We start from the raw sequence: 14,158 nt of genomic DNA, 5'->3' as shown, positions 1-14,158 counted from the left end.
TACCTTACTAGTAAGTCGATGACCTGTCGAGGCGTCGTGTCTTGGATTTTCCACGGACAATTATTCTCCTTTAGCTTAAGAATTATTAAGGTGATATACTAACAAAATATCATACACACACAGTCTATTGAAAAGTAAAAACAAAATAATTAAATCAGGTGTTAACCTATTTTTTTTTTTTTTTTGAGGGAAGAAAATCGCCCACTGACGATTTTCAATGACTTCTCATGCCTTTGGCTAAGCTAGTAGCAGTGTCAGACGCTTACTGACTAAAAATTTGCCCGTTACAACTCCTACTTTTTGAGCCCCAGTAGCCCGCTAGGCAGTCCGCAGCTCCGGGTATCAGGTGTTAATCTTAGTATTCAAATCTACTGGGATTATGTCAAAGTCAAAGTCAAAATCATTTATTTCAAATAGACCAGTAAGGCACTTTTGAACGTCAAAGCAAATATAATAAGATTAATAACTTCTGTCTGTCGGTCAGTCCTCTAATAAAGTGTAGATTCCTATGGAGAAGAACGAGCAAGAAACTCCATAGGTCTCTCTTTTTGAATCAGATTCACAATACAATTCTTGGTTACAGTGTTTCGATTCGATTATGAATAGGACATGAGCAGGTAAAACGAAGTGGTTTTCAATCAGTAAGTCTAACACATCCTCCCAGAATTCATATGATTTTCCAACGTCAATTTTTTCCTTAATTATTTGATACAACGTCCACGGTTGCAACTACGTGAGTTGATAACTATGTACATACCTACTCATGTCATTTGGGTACATGTTTAGGATGCACTGAAGGATTTAAATAATATCGATTGTTTCCTTATAATTATAACAATTCAATTAATTTAAACCATAATACCTAAGTATTTGTATTGTACATTTTGACTAATAGGAACTCCTAAATACATTGATAATTTTGTGGTCGGGTTTTAAACTTAATAATGCACTTAAATGTACCTATTTTGCAGACAATTGGAAGCATTTATTACCTACAATATATTATATACCTAGAAGAAATTGACGTCAAATTTCACAGAAATGTTGTTTACGTATTTGAAAATTCCATTATTACATATGGAAATGCATTGAATACCACTAATCACTGTAGGTACTAGCGAATAATAATACCTATTTCCACAAATACTTACAAAATGTCTGTTGGCAAGGCGCATCATAATTATTTATGGGAATTATTTAACAGTAGGTAATGTTTAAGAGGAATCGGAATAACTGCAAATACATACTACTCGATTCCTTCCTAATACCAACGTCTGTTGTTATCCGAAAATATAGTCAAAGATGCTTCTACATAGGTCTATAAGGGAAACAAAAAGCTCTCGGCGCGTCAAATAAAAATGACATTTTGAATATAGGATTACATAGTTCAAGGACCCAGTAAGTAAATTCATGTTCATGCTACTCATACTCATAATCAAGTCAGATAAAAAAATATTATAATAAATGTTAAATCTGGTTATACTGAGGATTTTATTTCGTAATATTTTTATTGATCACAAAATAAACTTTATAGAAAAACATTTTACAAGCACCCAAACAGGTTCCATGATGCATTCTTAAATAAATTAGGTATACATTTCAAGGTCGTCTACACATTTTTCCAATCCAAACCTCATAAATAAATGAAAGTATAGACAAACAATATCCACCAGCTAATATCATAAAAGCATTATAAAAATTCTTCAAACTTAGTGCAATTTTCCGCGGTCGGTCACGTGACTTACATTTAAACCTTTCTTGACTATAAATATCTGAAGAATGTTTTATCAAGATTCCCGTGGGCACAATCCGCAGAATGAAATCATTTAGAGGTTCAATCAGAGCAGAACCACGGCGCAAATATATCGTCCAGTAGATACTCACATAAGGTTCCTTCAGCCTATACGTCATCAGTTCACATTGGTTATTAGTCAGGTACCGTTGGTTCACCTTGTAGTGGCACCCTGATATAAGCGTATACAAAGACCTGTTGGGACTGTTCTTCACAGTAAGCAAACAATTAAGCCTCGTCCCACAATCGTAGTGGCCGTCGAATTTATTGCGATGCTGCCACTCGCTATACAATACGGGTTTGTAGTTTTTTAACTCTGACGCCTCCTTTGGTTCAAATCCCCTTACTGGTCGAGCCGTAGCACTAAACAAATCTGCTTGAATGGCATAAGGTATTATAAATGCTGTAAACAATATAGTCGAAAAAACTAAAACTTGTGGTCTTCCAAAGGGTGCCTTCTTAACCACATACTTATTTAATAAAACCCCGTAAACAATAAGTACGTTCAGAAAAACGTCTCTCCGTATACGGAATATGGATAACCACGTTGATGCGGTACAAAGAGTAATGAACAACAGACATACCACGAGATATGTCTTGAACGACTGGTATATCACTGAAACCCACCCACCCACATGGTGGGAGTGAGCCAGAATAAAAAACATATGATCCATTAGCATCGGATAAATGTGCGAAATATTACCAGAATCGGAATACACTGAGTTAATCTCGTATCCCCCAAAAACGCCTTCAAATTCGTTATGCAAAACTTTCTTTATCAAAATATGTGTTTCGTTATCATAAGGTTTACCAAATCCGTCAACCTTATTAAATTCGTGTAGATCAATTTTCACTCCGTATTGTTTCGCAAATAATGACACAAAAAATTGTTCGGTACCCTCGATGTCAGCGTGGAAGTTTACAAGTGGCCATAAATTGCGTGTTCCCAACCTGTATTGACAACCACGAATGGTCCCTTTTTGCACAGGAGGTAATAATTTATCAATACTGCGAGTATAATCAGAACACCGCATCCAAAATGTTAGACGGCTATCTTTTAAACAATGTCCAGCCTTTGTAAAGTTAATATAACTATAAATAGAATAATCATCACCCTCACGTGATATTACTGAAACTTTATGAAGTATATTATATGTATGCAGTAGATGAGTGAAGTCATGCAAACTGTACTCCGTCACGTTTTGAACGACAATAATGAACATTGCCGATGGATTCCAGAATTTATCAGAAGTTACTTTACTCAATCCATCCGCTAACTCTAGATAATCTTCACTCATCACGATATAAATAACATTGCTAATGTTTTCGGTGTCCCAATAGAATTTTCTTGAAATAAATCTCGCTCCTTCAACTTGATGGAGTGCAGATAATTGTACATCATTGTTCATATTCATTACAGTAATGTCCAATACCCTGCTATATTTCTTGTAACCAATTCCTTCTAAAATTCTGACAACACATCTTGTTATATTTTCGACATCGTCTTGTTTTGATTGTAATAGCGCATTGCTAGTAGTTAAAACGCAGAGGATAGTAAAAATAATGAATTCCATTTAAAGAGTTTGAATTGCGGACAGAAAATCTGCAATGACTATGTTAGACAATTTTTTCGCCACTTCGTTCTTATCAACGTAACGTGGGGTTCCCATTAGCAGTGAACGTATTAAATTATGATAAATTTCTTATTAATGTCTTCATGTATCAACAACTGAATCTAGAATAAAACAGAACTAATAGCTTATTTTCTTCAGTTCACGACCATTAATGTGTAATTAATGATTAATTATGAGACTGTTATCAACAATCTTTTAATGCATGTAACTAAAATCACATGAGGCTTTTTATACTATCAGTCAATTATCTTTTAGAAGCTTTTTATTTTTGTTAAATTAGTATTTATGTTACCTATTTATTAATTCGTCATCAGGATTAGCATGTCAATATATTTATTTATTTTATGATAATACAGTATTATACAGAATATACAGGCCAGATGCACGCTTAAATAATTACAAGAGGCGTTTCTATAACTTGTTTGTTTTTCATTTGTTCTACTTGATTAGGGAGATATTACATAATATTATGTAGTACTTACTTCTGCCAGCGGATGCGTCCGCGTATCCATAAAAAGTATCCTATATCACCCAAGTCAGCTCATACCCTGTCTGCATACCAAATTTCATCAAAATTCGTTGTTGCTCTCAATTTAATCACTTGAATAACAAGCGATGGGTATTGGGAATTAAGACTTTGTTCTAATATTATACATAATCGCAATAAATATTTTCGGGCTTAGGATCAATAGCTTGACACATGTGCCTACTTTAATTTGTGTCATTATGTAGAACATAATAATATACTTACACACCTTGTTACAAAAATATTGTTAGGTCCTTAGTATTCACAAAAAGGTTGATTGTTAAAATAAAAATCATTTTTTTGTGCCAAAGAAAACATTTATTTTTATTTTTAAATAAAAGAACACACAATATACATGACATCAGTAGTGTAGTGTTTGACATGTTTACGAGTACTATCAGGTACATAACCGACTTACATCAATGAAAGCAATAATCTATTTAGGTATTATCTATATTAAAATAGTTATGCAAATTCCATATATGCATAACATCTAAAACTAATACAGAAGCAATTAGGCCGCACTACGATTACACCAGATTTTTAAACAATAAAACGAATTCCAATTTTAAACATAAAATTACTGATTTTAAAACAGTAAAAGATAAAAAATCGTCGCGAATTACAACGTTGGTAATTTATTGGGAACTTAATGAATAAACTTAAAGATGAATGTCGGGGTTGGTTCAACAATGTTGCGACTAAAGCGGCTTTTAAACTTAACTAAAGCTCTTGTAACAAAACAATAGAATGGTCTAATCATTATATTATGTAGATTAAGAATGTAAAGTAATTTGCACAATTTAACAGTTGTTTTACCAACTATTTAAGACATTTTATGCTTGATACATTTTTATCCAGCCCAAACCTCACATATAAACAACAACACTGACAAACAGCAACCGACAATAAGCACTATGAATGCGAAATACAACTTTTCCAAGGAAGCAGGCACGAACATCACGACAGGGCGATGCGGTTTACACAGCATCCTTGCACGCCTGGCTAAAAACTGATCATACCTTACCAAAAGACTCGTGTCTGCTACCTGAAGAGTCAAACGTTTTAAAGACTCTAGAAGAACGGAGCCGCGTCGCAAATAAATAGCTCTAAGTATGGTCGTGTAAGGTTCTTTCAAAGCGTAAGTCACAAAATTGCAATACTCATCGGTTACCTTCCAACGATACACTTGATAATATGAATTTGAAGACATCGTATATTGAAGAGCTGTCGAACGCCTCGCTAAAGCCTGTAAACAACCAAGTCTGGTAGCACAAACACGATGACCAGTAAAAAGATAACGACGCACCCAGTCTGCGTGTAAAATAGCTTGATAGTTGTCCAAATCACTTGGTACTTTGGGTTCAAATCCACGGACTGGCCGAGTTGATAGACTGTATAACTTAGCCTGAATTGCATAGGGAATCATAAACGAAGTAAACATTAGAACCAATAAAGCTAATGCAGGCGCCCATCCAGACGGGGTGCGCTTTAGAACATATTTGTTTAACAAATATCCAAAAACAATAAGGGCGTTTCGTGAAAAATCCCCCGGTGTATGAAATATCGCTAAATATCTAGCCAATATACAATAACACACGAAAACTATCACAACTCCATAGAATATCCAAGAACATTGCGTTAACATTGCGAACCATGGATCTACATAATTAGAATGAGCAAGTACATAATACACGTGGTCTACTTTATACGGGTATCCGTATGAAATATTACCACCATACACTGACTGCACAGAGTAACCTCCTAGGGCACCCTCAAATTTGTTATGAACTAGTTTCTTCAGCATTATCTGCGAAATATTATCAAACGGTTTTCCGTATTTATCGACTTTGTTATACTCTTGTATCTCAATGTTCACTCCATAATACTTCTCAAGTAATGTAAATAAATATTGTTCTGTTCCTTTTACTTTTGAGTCGAAGTTTGTAAATGGCCATAAATTATGTGCAATGAATTTATATCGACAGCCACGTATACTTCCAGAATACAATGGAGGTAACAATTTTCCGGAGCAATAATCAGAACACCAAGACCAAAACTTTAGATGACCAGCTTTAAGACAGGCACCGGGTTTCGTAAAATTATGCTTGTAAATAGCATATTCATTACCATGTCGAGATATTACTGAAACTTTAAATATATTGTATGTATGAAGTAGATCAGACAAGTTATGTAAACTGTACTCATTCAAGTTCATCATTACAATTATGAACCTGGCCGATGGATTCCAGTATTGATCAGAGGTAATTTTATTCAAACCACTTGCCAGTTCATGGTAGTCTTTAGTCATTATGATGTAAATAACGTTATTAATATTATTGGCATCCCAAGAGAACTGTCTTGAAACAAATCGCGCTCCTTTAACTCGGTGTAGTGCAGACAGTTGCAAATCATTGTTTATATTGATAACGGTAATATCTACGGTTTTCTCTGACACCTGGCGCTCATATTCTTCCACTAACTTCACAACACAATCCGTAAGGCCTGTTATATAATCGTGGTATGGTTCCAATAATGCATTCGCACAAATTGAAGAGTGAAATAATATAGTAAATAATATTGTTCTCAAATCCATTTTACCCCAAACAGAGTTTAAAAGTATTTGTTTGTAACATAAAGACTATTAGGAAATATTACTACTATACTACCTACTATTAGGATTAGGAAAGGAAAAAGCGGCTGTTATTTTCTTAATGGTTCATGATTACTTTTTATCATCAATCAATCGCTTTGATTTTTTTTCTAATTACCGTTAAATTAACAAGTTAATGACAACTTTTTTACTAGCCTGTTAATAACATGTCAATTTATATGGATATACATAATGCCGATTACAAACAAAACATTATTAGGAGATGCGTATTCACAAATGATTTAGGTGGCTACGGTCCTATTTAATTTTGTTTTCATTACTCCAATAAAAACTTCGCCTACAAAGGTCAATATTGACAAACAACAACCACCGAGAAATATTTTAAAAACATTGTAAAAATTAGCAAGTCGTAACGACACGTGATCCGGCCTATGACGAGGCTTACATTTTAGCCAATTTTTGTAATATATTTCAGACAGATATTTGTTCATAATGCCTGTGGACTCAAACTGCAGAGTAAAATTATTCAAAGGTTCAATCAACACAGATCCACGGCGTAAAAAAACTGATCTATATATACTTATATATGGGTCCTTTATTTGGTACACCAACATTTTACATTGATGGTCCGTCAGCTGCCACCGATGAACTTGATAATGAGCGTCTGACACTATAGTGAAAAGAGATCTGTTCTGACAATTTTTGACCATCAGTAAACAATTCAACCTAGTTCCACAAAAAGAGTAATTACTACGTGCGTATATACGTTGCCAATCAGTGTACAGAATAGCTCGATATCCATTCAAATCATCTGATTTCTTGGGTTCAAAAGCACGCGCAGGTCGTGTAGTCACACTATATAAATTAGCTTGAATTGCGTAAGGAATTATCAACCCTGTAAACAGTAAACTCAAGAAAATTATTGCTCGTGTCCATCCAGATGGCGTTCGCTTTACGAAATTTTTATTCAAGATATACCCAAATACAATGAGAACATTGCCAGATATATCTTGCCGCGTGTGGAAAATTGACAGACATGTTGCCGCCACACAAAATATAACGAATATGATCCCAATCACTATAAAAGTTGAGAAAGACTGATTCAAAACTGCAACCCACTGTTCTACATGATTTGAACGAGCCAAGGTATAAAACATGTGATCTATTGTCATTGGATAAACATGGGAAATGTTGCCAGAATACTCGCTGTTAATAGCGAATCCTCCGACAGCACCTTCGTATTCGTTATGGACAACTTTATTGTGTATTAGCTTTCGTAGATTATCAACAGGTTTACCATATTTATTAAATTTGGTAAATTCATTTAAATTAATTTGTACTGAATATTGTTTTTGAAACATTGCCAAGGAGAATTGCTCAGATCCTTTGACGTCGTTGTCGAAGTTCATAAATGGCCATAAATTTTGTGCTATGAATTGGAATCGACAATTGCGAATACTTCCCTCGGTCAAAAACGCTAGCTTTTTCCCAGCTATATAGTCAGAACACCAAGACCAAAATATAAGATGACCAGCTCTAAAACAATTCCCAGGTTTCGTAAAATTATACCTGTAAATAGCATACATATCACTATCGCGGGATATTACTGAAACTTTATGAAATATATTATATGTATGAAGTAGATGAGTCAAGTCATGTAAACTGTACTCCTTCAAGTTTTGCACGACAATGATGAACCTTGCCGATGGATTCCAGTATTTATCAGAAGTGACTTTGTTCAACCCATCCGCCAGTTCTTGATAGTCTTCACTCATCACGATATAAATAACATTGCTAATGTATTCAGTGTTCCAAAAGAATTTTCGTGAAATAAATCGTGCTCCTTCCACTTGGTGTAACGCGGATAATTGTAAATCATTGTTCATATTCATTACGGTGATGTCCATTACTTTGTCGTAAGTTTTGTAATCAACTTGTTGCAACAACTTCACAATACAACTTGTAAGCGTTTCAATATCAGTTCTGTTAGCTTTAGTCAAACTACCGCTTATGAAAATACAGAGAAGATTCAAAATAATAACGTCCATTTTAGACAATGTTAATCGAACAATGTTATTCTTTATAAATCATTTGAAATGAAATCAAATACCTACATTTACTTTTATTCAATTACAGGCAACATCAATCACAACTGTTTATCTAATATCAATTTAATGTTCTGCAATGCATTGTTGAATCCCTTAATGTACAAACTTAACACATTAAGTATGGACATTATCAGATTTTGTGTACATAATTCAACTTATTGTTAACAGATCTTCATACCAACAAACATTTTTCAATAGGGTTCTTAATGATTATACGAAATGTTTAAAAGAATTACAATGTATTAGTTGGCCATTAAACAACGATGCACTGAATACTATAGGTAGCACAAATAAATACAATAAAATTTTACAAATATTAAAGGGTAGTAGGTATAGCTAAATTGTCTATCTGAAAAAGTTGGAAGCTGTGCGTACATTATTACAGAAGTAGATTCGAGTCGCGGATGCAAAATAAAAGCACATTACTCATAAGCTTAAACCTACGTATTTATTTATTCATTCATTACTTTATCGATTTACTATAAGAATAAAATAAAATATAAGAATATGAATAAATATACTTCTATTTTTTGCTCTACAATTTTCTCAAATAATTATTACGTAACAGTGATATCGTCAGTAAGCATGTATCTAGGATAATTGTGTAAAGAACTCATTCGTGATATTAAACTAAAAGACTTGTTGCCAATTGCTGACATTTCTTTTAACATCACTGATTCTCAGACACAAATAGGATTTAAATACCTAAATGTATTTTATTTATCCATTTTTAATTTATTTTGTGAATCCATATAAACTTCACAAATAAAAGTTACAAGAGAGAGACAATACCCGCCTAAGAGCATCAGAAAAATATTAGAAAAATCTCGAAATGTAAGTGCCGCATGGTCGGGTCGGTGAACAGGCTTGCATTTAACTTGTGATCGATGATATATTTGCAAACTGTGCTTGCTCACTATGCCTGTGCTTACCAACCGCAGAACAAAGTCGTTGTAAGGGTCAAGCAAGGCTGATCCACGACGGAAATACGCTACTCTAAAGATGGTCACATATGGTTCTTTCAGTTTGTACATTATCATTTGACAATGATGATCAGTCAGCCGCCACCGATGAACTAGATAGTGGGCACCCGATACTATAGTAAATATGGATCTGTTCGGACAATGTTTAACCAGTAATAAGCAATTGAGCCTTGTTCCACATTCAGAGTAACCGTCAAATTCATGTTTAAATTGCCATTCTGTGTACAAAAATGCACGGTAGCCCTTTAAATCCTTTGGGTCCTTGGGTTCGAACGCACGCACAGGTCGAGTGGTCACGCTATATAAATTTGCTTGAATTGTATAAGGAATTATGAATCCCGTAAACAATAAACTTGACAAAATTAATGTCCGCGCCCATCCAGATGGCGTTCGATAGACGAAATTCTTATTCAACATATACCCAAACACAATGAGAACATTACTACTAATATCTTTCCGCGTGTGAAAAATTGATAGACATGTTGCCGCCACACAAAATATAATGAATATGATCCCAATCACTACAAAAGTTGTGCAAAACTGATTCAAAACTGCAACCCATCGATCTAGAAAATTGGAACGAGCCAAAATATAAAACATGTGATCTATTTTCATTGGATAAGTATAAGAAATGTTGCCAGAAAACGCGTCGTTAATAGAATATCCTCCGACAACACCCTCAAATTCATTGTTCTCAACTTTTTTGAGCATGATTTGTTTTTGGTCACCTGCTGGAATTCCATATTTGTTAACTTTGGTAAACTCTTGTATTTCAATTCGGATATCATAATGCTTTTTAAATAACTCTACCATGTATTGTTCTGTTCCTTTGAGGTTAGAGTCGAAGTTTGTGAATGGCCACAAATTCTGTGCTATTAATTTATACCGACAGCCCCTAATACTTCCCGTATTCAAAGGAGGTAATATTTTTCCAGAGCAATAATCGGAACACCGTGTCCAAAATATTAGATGACCAAATTTCAAACAATAACCAGGCTTCGAATAATTATACTTATTTATAACATAGTCCTCGCCATCTCGTGATATTACCGAAACATTATAAAATATATTATATGTATGAAGTAGATGAGTCAAGTCATGTAAACTGTACTCCTTCAAGTTTTGCACGACAATGATGAACATTGCTGATGGATTCCAGTATTTATCAGAAGTGACTTTGTTCAACCCATCCGCCAGTTCTTGATAGTCTTCACTCATCACGATATATATAACATTGCTAATATTTGCCGTATCCCAAAAAAATCGTCTTGAAATAAATTGCACTCTTTCTATCTTGTGAAGTGCAGATAATTGTAAATCATTGTTTATATTCATAATAGTAACGTGTAATGATTTGTCATACTTCCTGTTTCCCACGTCTTGCAGGATTTTCACAACACAATTAGTTAAACTTTTCACATGATACTGGTCGTGTGTTCTTAATCCACTTGCGGTTATCAAAACACCGAGAACAATTAAACTTGAAATAGTTACGTCCATGTTAAGATTTTATGCCATAAACGCATTGAATAAAGGGAGCAAGCAACTCATTTCAATCGTAAACAATATGTAATCAAAAGAAGGTCCCATCAGTTATTGATGTTTCAGATTAACTGGATACATTAATCATAGTGTAACCTTTTAGTGTTGTGTATCTATTAATTTATCATTCTTTATAAACAGGAAGTAAACATTTGAGGTGGTATTAACACTAAAAGTATTATTCCTATATATTGTCTTATATTATGTACCTACATGTACGTATCTAGTACTCATAGTTAGAAGAAAAGAATTAGAATGAGTATTTTATACAGTTAGACATTGTAAATAAAAGACACTTCCATGTACGATTATTTAATTCTTTATTATACTCATTTTATTTATACATAAACTGAATCGAATTTGTTAAGCAAAAGAATACGGAAGTACTTCGGATACTCGTTTCTACGTACAATTTAGTTAAGTATATCATTGGTCCTTACACGAAATCTTCCAGTATTCTTATTTGTTTAGTAATGGAAATGTTCTTAACATACTACTTAAATACTAAATACTTTTTAACAGTGCTCAGTGCAGAAAAATAAAATATTTTAAAAATAAATTAGCTCAAAAACAATGTACAACACAAAAACAGTAGAAAAAAGTTTTAATCGATTTAAATTAATTTGATTGATTGACGATTCTAGTTAATTTAATAGTCTTCGAAATATGCGTCCTCATAATAAACGACCACAAAAAATTCTAAGTACCTACTTAGTGACATCTATAATTATTACCAACAGTTTCACATCACATTTCGTAATAGGTAGTAGCTATGTCCATTGAGATTGAATGGGTTTGGTAGGTAAATGATTGTCTCCTTTTAATTTTCTTTGCGATCCAGCCCAAACTTCGTATATAAATATCAACAAAGACAAACAGTAACCTCCGATTAGGATCATAAATATATATTTAAAATTGGACAACTTCAGAGGAACGTATATAGAAAATGAGCTATGAGATTTACATTTAACCTGTTCTCGGTAACTTATATCCGATGCATGCTTCTTCAAGATACCAGATGATGCAATTTCTGTTATAAAACTATTAAAAGGATTCATCAAAGCGGAGCCACGACGTAGATATATAGTTCTATATATTGTCATGTATGGCTCCCTCAAGGGATATATTGCCAGGTTACAATGGCTATCCGCCAGCCACCATTGATAGATCCAAAGATGCAAGTATGATATTAAGGTATAAAACAACTTCTCTGGGTTGTTTTTCACCATCAACAGACAGTCAATTCTTGTCCCACAATCATAAGAATCAATAAAATCCTTGCGACGCAGCCATTCAGAATACAAAACGGGCTTATAACCTTTTAGGTCTTCAAATTGCTTCGGTTCATACCCACGAACGGGCCTAGTAGTCACACTAAACAGATTGGCTTGAATTGCATATGGTATTAAAAACGCCATAAATAATATAGTCGTGAAAATACATACTTGTGGCCATCCGGAAGCTGTGCGTTTTACTGCAGTTTTGTTTAATAAATAACCAAATATAATTAGAATATCACGCGACACATCATTCCGTGAATGAAATAATGATAAGAATATTGCTGCTAAGCAGAATATTACAAACAGAAAGCTGATTACAATAAAAGTGATTAAAGACTGCGATAAAATGGCTGACCATTGATCTACAAAATTAGCACGCGCCAAAACAACTCGTATATAATCAATTGTCATGGGATACAAGTGAGTGATATTTTTACCGACATTTGAAGAATCTATCGCGTAACCTCCCACGACTCCTTCGACTTTGTTGTTCTCTACTTTTTCAATCATAATCAATGTTGCATTATCAATCGGTGTCCCATATTTGTTAACTTTGGTAAATTCCATTAGGTCAATATTCACTCCATATTTCTTCTGAAATAACGATATAATAAATTGTTCTGTTCCTTTGAGGTTCGTGTCGAAGTTTGTAAATGGCCACAAATTCCGTGCTATAAATTTATAACGACAGCCCCGAATACTTCCTATATTTATTGGAGGTATCTTTTTTTCAGAGCAGTAATCTGAACACTGTGACCACAATTTTAGGTGGCCAGCTTTCAAACAGTAACCAGGCTTTGTAAGGTTATATTTGTAAATAGCATATCCATCACCATCTCGAGATATTACAGAAACTTTATGAAATATATTATATGTGTGAAGTAGATCAGTGACGTTATGTATACTGTACTCCCTCAGGTTTTGCACGACAATAATGAATATTGCCGACGGATTCCAGAATTTATCAGAAATTACTTTACTCAATCCATTCGCTAATTCTAAATAATCTTTACTCATCACGATATAAATAACGTTGCTAATGTTGTCGGTGTCCCAATAGAATCTTCTTGAAATAAATCTCGCACCTTCAACTTGATATATTGTTGACAATTGTAGATCATTGTTCATATTCATTAAAGTAATGTCCATTAATCTGCTGTTTTTTTTATAATCAATGTCGGCTACCATTTTTGTGATACAACTGGTGAGACCTTTATCGTCATATTGATTAATTTTTATCAATGCACTCGTGCTAATTAATATACTCAACAAGGTAAAAATAATGGTTCCCATCACAAATAAGCTTCAAATAAACCGATAGTTTGAACGGACGTTTTCTAAAAGTGAATCAGAAATGTTTCATTCTCGATATTGTTGTAATTGGATCACCAAAGAAAAAACATTTATCACGATATAATTCATTCATGTCAGAATTCACTTTCTACCTATTGTTAAACTCGTTAATTCTATTATAGTCGGTAAATGAATTAGGAAAAGCATTTTAGAATGTACCCTTACATAGTTGCAATAGGACATTAGGTTGACAAAAATACTTAATGTTGTGTGTATGTTAATGTGACACGGACTGAGATGGATAGGTATAAAAAGTACCACCTACAATACCTACATTCACCAAGTAAGCATTGATGCTAAACACTTCAGTCTCATGACTCGGTTAC

At 33.8% G+C, this 14,158-nt stretch overlaps 1 protein-coding gene across 1 annotated transcript; it reads right to left on the bottom strand.

Annotated features, from left to right (window-relative positions):
- Positions 1-11,599: 11,599 nt before the first annotated feature.
- On the bottom strand, positions 11,600-13,939 carry LOC118275763 (uncharacterized). The gene has a single exon (XM_035593837.2). It carries the CDS (start codon positions 13,770-13,772, stop codon positions 11,970-11,972), a length of 1,803 nt encoding a protein of 600 aa, XP_035449730.2. The 5' UTR covers positions 13,773-13,939; the 3' UTR covers positions 11,600-11,969.
- Positions 13,940-14,158: the final 219 nt, after the last annotated feature.

The sequence above is a fragment of the Spodoptera frugiperda genome, chromosome 8 (assembly GCF_023101765.2).
Source record: "Spodoptera frugiperda isolate SF20-4 chromosome 8, AGI-APGP_CSIRO_Sfru_2.0, whole genome shotgun sequence".
NCBI classification, from domain to species: domain Eukaryota; kingdom Metazoa; phylum Arthropoda; class Insecta; order Lepidoptera; family Noctuidae; genus Spodoptera; species Spodoptera frugiperda.
Note: the sequence above shows the minus strand (reverse complement) of the source record. Positions and strands in the feature narration are given on the sequence as shown.